At 41.0% G+C, this 12,893-nt stretch overlaps 1 protein-coding gene across 1 annotated transcript; it reads left to right on the top strand.

Moving 5' to 3' along the window:
- Nucleotides 1–3,832: 3,832 nt before the first annotated feature.
- wdr55 (WD repeat domain 55) lies at nucleotides 3,833–11,513 on the top strand (the record flags this gene model as incomplete). The annotated part of the gene is made up of 7 exons (XM_080051668.1): nucleotides 3,833–4,030; nucleotides 4,680–4,817; nucleotides 5,366–5,551; nucleotides 5,782–5,888; nucleotides 6,465–6,576; nucleotides 8,911–9,068; nucleotides 9,534–11,513. 7 exons carry the CDS (start codon nucleotides 3,833–3,835, stop codon nucleotides 9,874–9,876), a joined length of 1,242 nt encoding a protein of 413 aa, XP_079907794.1. The 3' UTR covers nucleotides 9,877–11,513.
- Nucleotides 11,514–12,893: the final 1,380 nt, after the last annotated feature.

Raw genomic sequence — 12,893 nt, forward strand, 5'->3', positions numbered from 1 at the left:
ATAAAACAAGTTATGTTAAGTAAAGTACTAAAAAACACACACACACACACACACTCCCTCTCCTTCAAGATACAGTAAAATAAGTTACAAGTTTTTTCTCATATCCCCACACACACACACACACACACACACACACACACACACACAGAGACCCACAGAGACCCACACACACACACACACACACACACACACTTCCATCTCCTTTAAGATAATATAAAATACTAGTTACTAACCTTTTTCAAATTAAACAGGGGTCTTACTCACCTTTATAACGAGATCACCATTGACGTTTAGCAAGAGGACATTAAGTTTAGCCACTTTATTTTACTACTATCGTTATTACAGCTCTTGTGTTACGAGCGCCATCCTGTGGTGGTCAGAGGCTATTGCACGGCAGGATATTTCAGGCTTTATAAATCCCTTATCAACACAGTTTAATCAGCGGCGAGCCGGCGACGCATTAAAGTGGACAGAATGTAAACAGTTCCATCTAGGTGTCCATACATCAGGGGTTAATCCACACCTATGGAATGTTCTCCAGCCAATCAGAATAGAGTATTCGCAAAGACTACGGTATAAAATAAGTTACTTTATTAATCAATTTACACAAGGCTACATTGAAATTCATCTTTTCTCATCTCCCCTCTCAAGTCCCCACACTCCAGAGGGGGTCCTCAAACAGGGTCAGCCATAGTACAGCGCCCCTGGAGCAGTTTGGGGGTTAAGTGTCTTGCTCAAGGACACAATGGTAGAGATGGTGGGCACCGTAGATGTAATAGAACTTTACCTCTCTCTCCCGTCCGACTCTCTCTTCGCTGCATCGCCGCGTCAATCTTTATCGACCTGAAAAACAATATATGGGATTAACACAGAACAGATTAGTTTTAAAAACATTTATTTAAACAGACAGACAGACAGACAGACAGATAGACAGACAGATAGATAGATAGATAGATAGATAGATAGATAGATAGATAGATAGATAGATAGATAGATAGATAGATAGATAGATAGATAGATAGATAGATAGATAGATAGATAGATGGATAGATGGATAGATGGATAGATGGATAGATGGATAGATGGATAGATAGATAGATAGATAGATAGCAACATGCCTGTTTAGAAAGCCCATTAACTGGATTTTTTCCCCAGCTCGCACACAGTACAGACAGGTAGTGGATCATGAGGAGATATTCACTGATTTTGACAAAAAGTGATTTTGGCAACAAAAAAAAAAACGTTTTTCAGAATCACTGACTACACCTTTAATGTGTAAAAGGTCAAATTGATAACAAGTTGTGTACCAACCTATCTACGTCCCCCTCCTTCCCCCGGCCCGGCCGTCTCCTCTGCTCCGCTGGTTGGTTCTGCATTGATCCGGCACTTTAACGACCCTAAAGATGAATTCACACTTATTACAAGGCTTTACGTTTACTTTCAACTACATATAGTAGGTGTATGTATGAAAGCACATTATTGTTTCCGCCATTAAAAAAGGTTTAAAAAAAGTACAAATGAAAACCTAATTTGCCTTTATAAAAATGGTAAAATTGAAAAAAAGGCACAGTAACACCGATGAGACATGTTAGTACATTAGCTTTGTAATCGCTGTCGAAATTATGGAATAAAATGTAATAACTATGATTATGAAATAAGAGAATTAAAAAAAAATGTAACTTGTAAATCTCACTTTTCAGATAATTTCATATAATATCGATGTCGACTTCACGCTGAAGAATCAGTATCATCTCTTAAATTCATCTCTTTATGTCTCTGCTTGTTTATATATTGTGTTGTATTGTATATGACAGTCACTGTTTGTTTGTTCATGTCTCAATGTATCACACACCTTATTCACCAAGACACATTCCTTGTTGGTGTAAAATCCTTCTTGGCAATAAATCTTTTCTGATTCTGATTCTAAATCTCTTCTTCAAGGCCATTTTTACCCACGGGCCTTTAAGTAATGTCATCTACAGTCTATTTTTATGGTCTTTTTCCTTCTTTCCACTTACTTATTTAGCACAATTGCTCAATTAATTAATTTATTTTATTTTATGACTAACCATATATGGAGGTAAGCATAGACAAATGTACCGACTGTTAATTGACAGCCTGAAATCATCAGATTAATCTTTATTACCAGTAGTTTTTCATATCTAAAAAAGTACCTATAGAAACCTAAAATCAGGAAACAAATTTGCCTTTTTATTGACCCTAAGCTGTGCTCCAATCCCCATACTATCTAATTATTTAGTAGGCTACGGTAGAAAAAAAAGATTTAGGATGTGCCGATTTTTGTGGACAGATTTAGTATCTATGGGTCAGATTTAGTATGATTAGAAATACCTGGATGTCTACTACTGCACATTTCAATTCAAATTGGCTTTATTGGCATGAAAGTTACAGTATTGTACAATATATTGAATGTAAAATGGCAGCGGGAAATAATCACATTAATCTTTTTTATTCCCAGAAGTTTTACAGACAAACAGAACAGACTCTGGAGGCTGGCGGTTGCTTGGCTGCAACAGACGCACTCAACCAGTCACGTGATGAAGCTATCTCCATCTAAGAATCTATTTATTGAAGTGTAACCACATTATAATATCAATATACCTATTACAACGAAATATAAGGCTTGTTTACTAATCAATTAGATCCGCTCTTCAATTCGGCATGTCACACAATCCTAAATACATAATTTAAATGTAGTTAATTGACTATCTTTGTTGTATATTACAGCGCGATAGGCGGTATTTCACAACTATCTTCGATTTAAAACAGAATCTTAACAATATTACAAGCTTCTTGGTGGAAAGAAATTACGCCGATTTGACCGGAATATAGTAAGAAATCATTCATGTTTATATTATGTCCATGCTATGTATAGTTTTTCGTCAATTAGCTAATAAATCCAAAAAACTATATTTTGTGGATGGGATTCTGTTCCCGTACTAAACCCAAACAAAGACCAAAAACATCAATATCTCTGTGTTCTGCTAACCAACTTAGCCGCTAAGATACAGTCTACAACCTCTACTTCTATAATATACTCATACAATACAAATAATCACTTTTTAAATGGTATTTAGTGAACTTTTATAAAGAAAACACTTACGGCGAGATTTATCCAGTAGCCGTTTGAAACTGACGCCATCTTTAGCGTCCCTACGTCATAACAGAATGATCCAAGGTGCATTGGCTGGGAAACCGACCAATGGCGAGCTCCCATTTCGTTGCGTCATGTATGTATTGATAGATAGATAGATAGATAGATAGATAGATAGATAGATAGATAGATAGATAGATAGATAGATAGATAGATAGATAGATAGATAGATAGATAGATAGATAGATAGATAGATAGATAGATAGATAGATAGATAGATAGATAGATAGATAGATAGATAGATAGATGGATAGAACATATTGCTTTCTTCTTTCTATGTTTTATAATTTTCTCCAACTCTACTTTTTCCCTTAAAATGTATTTTTCATATTGAAATGTATTGTATTGTTGCTACTCCTTACATTCTGTGTGAACTATACTAAGAAATAAACTTGCCTTACCTTTTTTTTTAGTCTGGTATTTTCGTTCTGTTAACAATGTTGCCCTCGCTCGGTTTCGTGTATGACATGACCATGGATGTGATGTGTTATACTATAGTCTATCTATGGACGTGCCTTTTTTGATGTTAGTACGTTTTGTTGCAGTAAAGAATAAAAAAATAAAAAATAAAATAAACTTGCCTTGCCTAGCGGTAGGAGGCGGTGTGATATACTTTCACTATTATTCAGCGTAGAAGAAGAAAGGAAAGAAAACAACATGGCAGCCTCCGGAGAACACGTTGAAAGCGTTGAGAGCGTTTCCACAGTGACAGATTCAGCAGAAACAGAAGAACCGGGAGGAACCAGCAAAGACCCCGAAGGTTCAGAATCTGAACCCGAAGATGATGAGGAGCCGCCGGGTCCAAAGATCCGAGACACACCGCTGGACATCCGGCTGGAGGCGATCGCTAACACGGTGAAACACACACACATGGACTGGAGAGATAGATAGGCAGACAGACAGACAGACAGACAGACACTCTCTCTCTCTCTCTCTCTCTCTCTCTCTCTGTCTGTCTAATAGACAAACTGACACACAGACAGACACTCTCTCTCTGTCACATAGACACACACACAAGCACGAGCACTTACATTCACTTACTAGTCTACCCTCAGCTAAAAGCAAGTTTTCACCCTAAAATGTAAGTATTACCCATAGATAGTATATAAAAGGTATTACCAGAAGGAAGGTAAGTCCCCAGTCCCCACACATACTGTGTAAACAGAAACATGTCCCCACAACATACAGTAATAGAAGACCAGACACTGACTGACTGACTGACTGACTGACTGACTGACTGACTGACTCACTCACTCACTCACACACACACACACACACACACGCACACACACAAACAAACACACACTAACGTGCTACCTCTCCCCTCAGATTGCGTTCCACCCCAGTAGAGAGATCCTGGTGTGTGGGGACGTGGATGGACAGACAGACAGACACACAGACAAAGGGAGAGACAGACAGACAGACAGACAGACAGACACACAGACAGACACACAGACAGACACACAGACAGGCAGACAGATTAACGTGCTGCCTCTGCCCTCAGATTGCGTTCCACCCCAGTAGAGAGATCCTGGTGTGTGGGGACGTGGATGGAGATGTGTACGCGTACGGATACTCCTGTACGGAGGGAGAGAACAAGGAGCTATGGTCCTCAGGGCACCACATGAAGTCATGCAGACAGGTAACATAACATAACCTATAATTACTTACTTTACTTATGCCTCTTCTTCCCCCGTGGGAAATAAGGCCGATACAGTGTGTCTCCATTTGTTTCTGTCTTTGGCAACATGTTGTGCCTCGCTCCAGGTAAGGTTCATTTCATGCCTATAATAGTTAGTGAGATAATAAGTTAAGTTAAGTTTAAGTTAACTTTATTTGTCAGTTGTACACGAGGCACATTGAAATTAGTCTTTTCGCATATCCCCTCTCAAGTTACCCACACTTCGGAGGGGGTCAGAGCGCAGGGTCAGCCGCAGTACAGCGCCCCTGTAGCAGTTTTGGGGTTAAGTGTCTTGCTCAAGGACACAATGGTAGAGATGGTGGGCACCGTAGACACAATACCAGCCTCTGCTAGTTTTACGATTCACACCCTCCTGTCCGGTGCCGGGGATCGAATCAGCGACCTCATGGTTACTGGTCGGCCACCTTACCTCTAGGCCATCCTACCACCCCATAATAATAATAACCTTGTGTAGTATTTTACCATGTCCCTCTGCTTGTTGTGTCCAGGTGCGTTTCTCGTCTGACGGGCTGCAGCTGTACTCTGTGTCGAGGGATAAATCCATCCACCTGTTGGACGCAGAGCGAGGGCAGCTGGTGACCAGGATCAAAGGGGCGCACGCCGCTCCCATCAACTGCCTCATACTGGTCGACCAGAACGTACTGGCAACCGGGGACGACGCGGGCACACTCAAGGTACGGACAGCGTGTGTGTGTGTGTGTATTTTTATATTATTTTTTTTAAAATAAGAATATCTCATCATGACCCACTACCTGTCTGTACCGTGTGTGTGTGTATGCGCTGAAAATATATAGTGTTAATACGCAGTCTAGGCTCTGTAAACTGGTATTTATTTCATCACAAATCTATATATTTTTTTATTTCTTTATATTGTGTGTGTGTGTGTGTGTGTGTGTGTGTGTAGGTGTGGGACATGAGGAAAGGCTCTGACATCATGGATATGAAGCAGCATGAAGATTACATCAGTGACATCGCCGTGGACGAGGCTAAGAGGATCCTGCTCACTACCAGGTAGAAAGAATAATAAAGCACATGTTAGAGTGTCTTTAAAGCTCTGGTGTGTAACTTCTGTCGCCCCCCCCCCATGAGGAATTCTGAGTAATTACAACAACACTGTCTGTCGGTGCATCGCCATCTACATGAGGTAAAGCCTTCAGTGATGGCACATGGATTTTATACCTTCTGCTGTACGTCCAGGTTTTTTTTTCTTAGCAGTAGAATCAACAACTGAAACATTTCTTGGGCCACCAGTTTGTAAACGCTGCCATACTGAGAAATACAGAGATTTTGTGGAGCTGATAATAGGCTTAATCAACTTTGTGTCAACTTGTTTGGCGATGGCTTGAATGTAACCAACATTCATTTATATGTGAAAAGTTACGCACTATAGCGGACTTGGTGGACTTCTGTGTAGTTTTATTTTTATTTTTTATACTATGGGCGTTTTCAACATGAAGCGAAGGCGTTTTGAAATACCATAAATATAATCCTGAATTTGAGCTGCTATAACAGACATTTATATGTGAAAAAGTGTTACGCACTATAGCTTTAACCCTGATTCTGCCCTGCTCTGTTCCCTCCCTCCAGTGGTGACGGCACTATGGGCGTGTTCAACATCAAGCGGAGACGGTTTGACCTGCTGTCAGAGTATCAGAGCGGAGACCTGACGTCCATCGCTCTGATGAAACGAGGGAAGAAGGTCTGATACCTCTCTACTGCCACTCTCTGTCTGTCTGTCTGTCTGTCTGTCTGTCTGTCTGTCTGTCTGTCTATCTGAAAACTCTACTGCCACACTGACACTCCCCGTCTGTCTGTCTGTCTGTCTGATACCTCTACTGACACACTGACACTCCCCGTCTCACACACACATGATCGCACTCTAAGGTCTTAGACTAGAAAACATTTTATCTATATATATATATATATATATATAGCTCCGGAAAAAATTAAGAGACCAGTCTGGATCTTAAATCTTCATCTCTACATTACTTTTTGAAAATGCTCTTAATGACAAAAATGTATTGGAATTTGGTAGAAATGTTGTCGGTAGTTTATAGTATAAAACCAAAATGTTAATGCTACTCAAAGATATGCCTACAGTGTTTCCCCCAGAAAATGTCTTAGTCAAGGTGGTCACTGCCCCGTGTCAGGGGAGGCGCGGTGCAACGCGCCGCGGCGAAAATTTTAGGGGTATTTTGCTCAAAGATGCCAATGCGCCGTAAAGAAATAAAACAGACACTGACCTTACAGTTGTGCAATTTTGTTTGCTATGTGCAGGTACAAATTATGTGTAAACGTGCAGACAGTACAAAGCACAATTAAAGAAAACTTCTACTGTTTTGGTGCAATACTATACAGACACACTAAATACAAATAATGGACCATACATTCAGAGCCGGCCCAAGCCTTCAGTCCAATGTTAGCGCTGCTGAAACTATAGATCTTTGCTAAATATTATTCACACACCCAGTGTTTTCCGCTAGTGCCTCCACTGTGCAGCTGTGTGAATATGTTAGACAGCCGAGATTCCGACCTTCCTAGGGGGGTCCGGGGGTATGCCCCCCCGGGAGATTTTTTTTAACCTTTTTAAAGTGAAATGCATGAATCTGGTGCACTTTGAGAGAAAAATTAAGAGGCTGAATCTGAGAAATTTTGTGTGAACAAATAATTTGGATACACTGGTCAGATGAATTAGAAGCTATTGAAGGACACATGGATTTTCCATACAAATATTAATATAAAATCAAATATTATGGAGGGTCCTCTGGGTTGGGCTTGAAGCTCTTTTTCTTTTACGGGACATATTGCTCTGTAATATAATGAATGCATTTAAATTCAGTGAGAGGAACGAAGCAGAAGAACTCTGTTGTCAAGCTACTGTATCTTTTTTTCCACAGACGAGGCTGAAATAGGCTATAGACTATACACAGTGCATGGGCATCTGAGCCCCATTTCCAATTGTTTTTAAATAAACTCAATACACACTGTGCATGGATGTGAACGTGACATGATCCGATTCGGATTACCTCCCAGATAAACTGATTACATTTTTAGGCTATTAATTATCTAGACCAAAACATTGTATTCTTTTTTTTTGTATGATAACTCACATTTGCATAATATGATGTTAATATCAAACACAGAAACAAAAAAAAATAAAAATAAAAATGTTTTTTTTTTTTTTTGAGGGGGGCCCCCTGGCGGTCGGGGGCCCTAAGCGACCGCTTAGTTCGCTTATGCCTCAGGCCGGCTCTGACTCTCATGCATTCATCAAACTTTTCTCTGCGCTGTCCTAGCTGATAGAAAGGTTGTGTTGCCACAGTGATGTGGAGTCTTAAACTATTCTAGCTTTGCAGAGCACTTCTTTCTGTTCAGCTAAATATCCCCATAGAACTGCACTGCGTTTATTATCGCCACCAGTTAAATCTCGGTTTGCTTCTGCTCGTTTAACTCTCCCGCGTGCATGCCGTAGTCGCACGCGGTGCGGTACGGTCGCGCGCGCAAAGCCGCAGACACAGAGCAGCTGATAGAGAAACGCTTGGGGACACATGCTTTTTACCGCAAATCGCGGCCTTTCGCGCAGTTATGACCATGCACAACACACACATCGCGCTTGCTATTACATTAATTGTGCAGCACGAAAAAAAAAAAAAAAAAAAAAAAAAAATTTTTGGGGGGGGGGGGGGGGGGGGTCGGTTGGTAGTCAAGGCGGGAGGCTGGCGTTGCTAAGGCGGCCGCCTTAGCTATAAAGCGCTGGGGGAGAGCTGTATATTGCCGTTGAATAGTTGATATTGTTGCTTTTATATTTTCTCATAATTATATTTATATAACTGTGCAATTTAACTGGAGGACTGCTCCAACAAAATGTCGCTGTCTTGAGCAATAACAGTATAGATTAGTCTGTCTGTCTTCCTGCCTGTCTGTCTGTCTGTCTGCCTGTCTGTCTGTCTGTCTGTCTGTCTGTCTGTCTGTCTGTCTGTCTTACACCCCAAGAGGATAATAAACATTATTCTGGTTCTGTTTCTGCTTGTAGGTGGTGTGTGGCTCCAGTGAGGGAACCTTCTACATCTTCAACTGGAACGGCTTCGGAGCGACCAGCGACCGCTTCGCCATCAAGGCCGAGAGCGTGGAGTGTATCGTCCCCATAACGGACAACATCATGTGTGCTGCCTCTATGGACGGGTACATACGGTGAGTTGGGTTTTATTATTATTATAATAATCTTTTTAAAGAACAAACATTTTTTTTTAAATTATCGAATTTAGCACATAGAAATATTAGTTAAAAACCATTTAAAAGCTTAAACAACACCATATGCAGTGCTTCCATGGATGAGTTGTGTTTTGCCATTGAAAATGTTGTGGTTTTTTAAACTTTTGTTTATTGGATTTTGCTTTTATTAAAGCCCTCCATAGAGTCTCAGCCCTCTTCACAGCAGACCCGGGTTAGAATTCAGCCCGGGTCGTTCTCTGCATGTCATTCCCCTCACACACACACTCTCTTTAATAAACCTCACGTCTGTCTTCTCCCCTCCAGAGCTGTGAACCTGTTTCCTAACACACACACACACACACACACACACACACACACACACACACACACACACACACACACTCTCTTAATAAACCTCACCACGTCTGTCTTCTCCCCCTGCAGAGCTGTGAACGTGTTTCCTAACCGTGTGATCGGTTGCATCGGACAGCACCTGGGCGAGCCCGTAGAGGAGCTGGCTAAGTCCTGGGACTCTCGGTTTTTAGCCAGCACCGCTCACGACCAGCTCATTAAGTTCTGGGACATTTCTACGCTGCACAGCACGACCGTGACAGAATACCGCAAGAGGAAGAAGAAACATGGCCGCATGAAATCGCTCAGCAAGAAAGCTCACGGAGAGAATGATTTCTTCTCTGGACTGGTGGAGGAGGAGACGGAGGAGAAGAAAGAGGGGGATGAGGGAGAAGAGGGAGAGGAAGAGAGTGAGAGTGATAGTGGCAGCGATTAGGTTAAATTAGGGTGTGTGTGTGTACGTGTACGTGTGTATGTGTGTGTGTCGGAGAGAATGATTTCTTCTCTGGACTGGTGGAGGAGGAGACGGAGGAGAAGAAAGAGGGGGATGAAGGAGGAGAGGAAGAGGGAGAGGGGGAAGATAGTGACAGTGGCAGCGATTAAGTTTGATAGTACTTTGTGATTCTGGAAAACGCTTGTTGTCAAAATCTCTTTTTGATCAATGTGTGTGTGTGTGTGTGTGTGTGTGTGTGTGTGTGTGTGTGTGTGTGTGTGTGTGTGTGTGTGTGTGTGTGTGTGTGTGTGTGTGTGTGTGTGTGTGTGTGTGTGTGTGTGTGTGTGTGTGTGTGTGTGTGTGTGTGTGTGTGTGTGTGTGTGTGTGTGTGTGTGTGTGTGTGTGTGTGTGTGTGTGTGTGTGTGTGTGTGTTAATGACATTGTTAGGTGACAACTTTATATTCATGGTCAAAAGTTTTGTTTTCGGGCTTTAAAAATGTATGTAAACAAAAGGAGGGCCCACCGTAGCTATAGCAACATGCCAGGTTTACAGAACCTAGGCTGTGTATTAACACTCGTGGATCATGAGGAGATACTCACTGATTTTGACAACAAGCGATTTTGACAACAAGCGTTCTCCAGAATCACTCAGTGCGGTTACATGGCACAACTAGATTGGATTATCACATATATCGAACAAGACACTCGAACGGACCGTGTCACTTGTCTGAGTATACATGGCCTTTCAGAAATCGGATAAATGTCCGATGCATGACTGTCTCCACTATGCTAGGTGGCGCTGTAGCCCTTTCAACCATGCTTTCAACAAGTGGTTTTAGAGCCACGTCCGCTTCTCTTCCGTCAATAACCCATGGTGTAGCCTATCACGCGCAGGCACACAAGCACAGAACGAGAAGTTCGATATGCGATATCCGATCCCTGTATACATGCAGAGAGAAAGCCGACAATGAACGAATTATCTAGGTGTTCTTATCCGACCTCTCTTGTCCGTTATTGTGCCGATTTGTGTCCGAAGTAGATCGGATAAAGGTGTTTACTTGCAGTTTAAAAGTCCTGTTGAGGTCTTATTCGTTTAGTTATCCGATTATGAGTCTGCATGTAAACGCACTGACTGACTACACCTTTAATGTGTGATGTGTGACTTTGGACTGTGACCTACAAACAAACAAACAAAGCACCATTAACTAGTTTGGATACAGATTTGTGGTGGATTGAACCGATAATATTCACAATTTTTGCTTTTTGGGGACAAGACCTAATGTGTCCAAAAAAATCAAAAACTGTCGAGTACTAAAACCTGGAAGGACCTGTGACAAATTCTATCATCAAATAATTCCTGATTTGGAGAAAACATTTTTTATTGAAACTTGGGAATATTTTTTTATTTCGGTGAAGTTCTTGTATGTTTTTCTTGTGTTTAGAACATAATGATAATTCACACTTTTCATTTGTCTGACATTTTTTTGTTAAAAGTAAAAATTGTGTTTGTTTCTTCAATATTTTCTGTTTAAATGAAAAGTATTATTTTGTTATCTAAACCAAAAGTCGGCTATTGAATATTTCAGATGATACCCTGCCCATTGTTATGATAAAAATTATATTTTAAGTTCAGTTTTATCCAGTTCCATGGTCTAATTTGTGAAAAAACATTCACATTAAATGTATTTCACTGACATACATATAGTCAATTTGTTTGAATGTATCCAACAAGAGTATTTTGAATGTAAAAAGTGCTGAAAGAATACATGTGGTATATTTTCTTGGTCCTTTACTCAGAAAGCCGCGGTCAGGGCTGCCTTTACCTGCCACTGGGCCCTGGGGCTGAGAGGTTTCGTAGGCCCCCCCCTCGGGCGGCGGTCTTACAATACAGATGCGTAAAAGCCATGTTTGTCTACACCACAATATCTCTATTGATGAAATACAAAATCACCTAAGGTATCATGTACTTAACCCCCTCCTGGTATAATGACTTTTAATAACCAAACACACATGGTTGGTTACAGTGTTTTTCCAAGTTATTGAAGAGAAAGCGGTGGGGACCCAGGACCTTCTAGGGGGGTCCGGGGGCATGCCCCCCCGGAAGAAAAATTTGAACCTTTTAAAGTAAAATGCATCAATCTGGTGCACTTTGAGAAGAAAACTAAGGCTAAATCAACTGTGTCCTATGTGAGCTATTTTCTGGAATAATTTGACACAGAAATACCAAAAAGCAGAAACAAAAATATACAGGTTTAAAAAATCCAGTCATTCAGCATTCCATTTTTTTTTTTTAAATAATCCCTTATCCCAAAGCTACTTCTCTCTTTGAATTCTTCGTTTTGTTTTTATGGCTCAACTCAATATAGGCTCATGATCTGCGTTGCCCCGAACAATGTTATTTAAACAAAAATAACAAATGTACTGGTGAATGATAGGCCCCGTGATCTTCATAGGCCAAAAATAATGTGATTTTTTTTCCTTTTTCTTTACTGGTTCATAATAGGCCCCTGTTCTCCGTACGCCCGCCCCCCCTACGAAGATTAGGGGCCTATCATGAGCCAGTCAATAATTTATTGTTTTAAATGACAATGTTCGGGGCCTTCTTAGATCAGGGGCCTATATTGAGAAAGTAAAAAAAAAAAATTTTTTTTTTTTTGAGAGGCCCCTGATCTTCGTAGGCCCTGGGGCTTCAGCCCAGGTAAGCCCGTGCATAAAGGCGGCCCTGGCCGCGGTGGTAGTTAGTTGATGGAAGAAGACACAGTTGAATGCAGATGAGGAGGTCTCAGGAACAATTCTTTATTAAACAACAAAACTCATCCTGCAGTCAAAACGAAGCCAATAAGAATTTAAAGTGTTTGTAGCCAAACAACTAATATAGGTACCTGCATAAAACCAAAATCTATGAAGAGTTCCTTAGTTTGAGACCCGACTTTTTCCAGAATTGTGGCCGGTTTTAACCGCCACTCTAAGTGAGCTGATTGGTTCTTTAGGACAGTACGCCCTGCTCCTCCTAACACCTA

This window comes from Ammodytes marinus (genome assembly GCF_949987685.1).
Source record: "Ammodytes marinus genome assembly, chromosome: 23".
Taxonomy (NCBI): domain Eukaryota; kingdom Metazoa; phylum Chordata; class Actinopteri; order Uranoscopiformes; family Ammodytidae; genus Ammodytes; species Ammodytes marinus.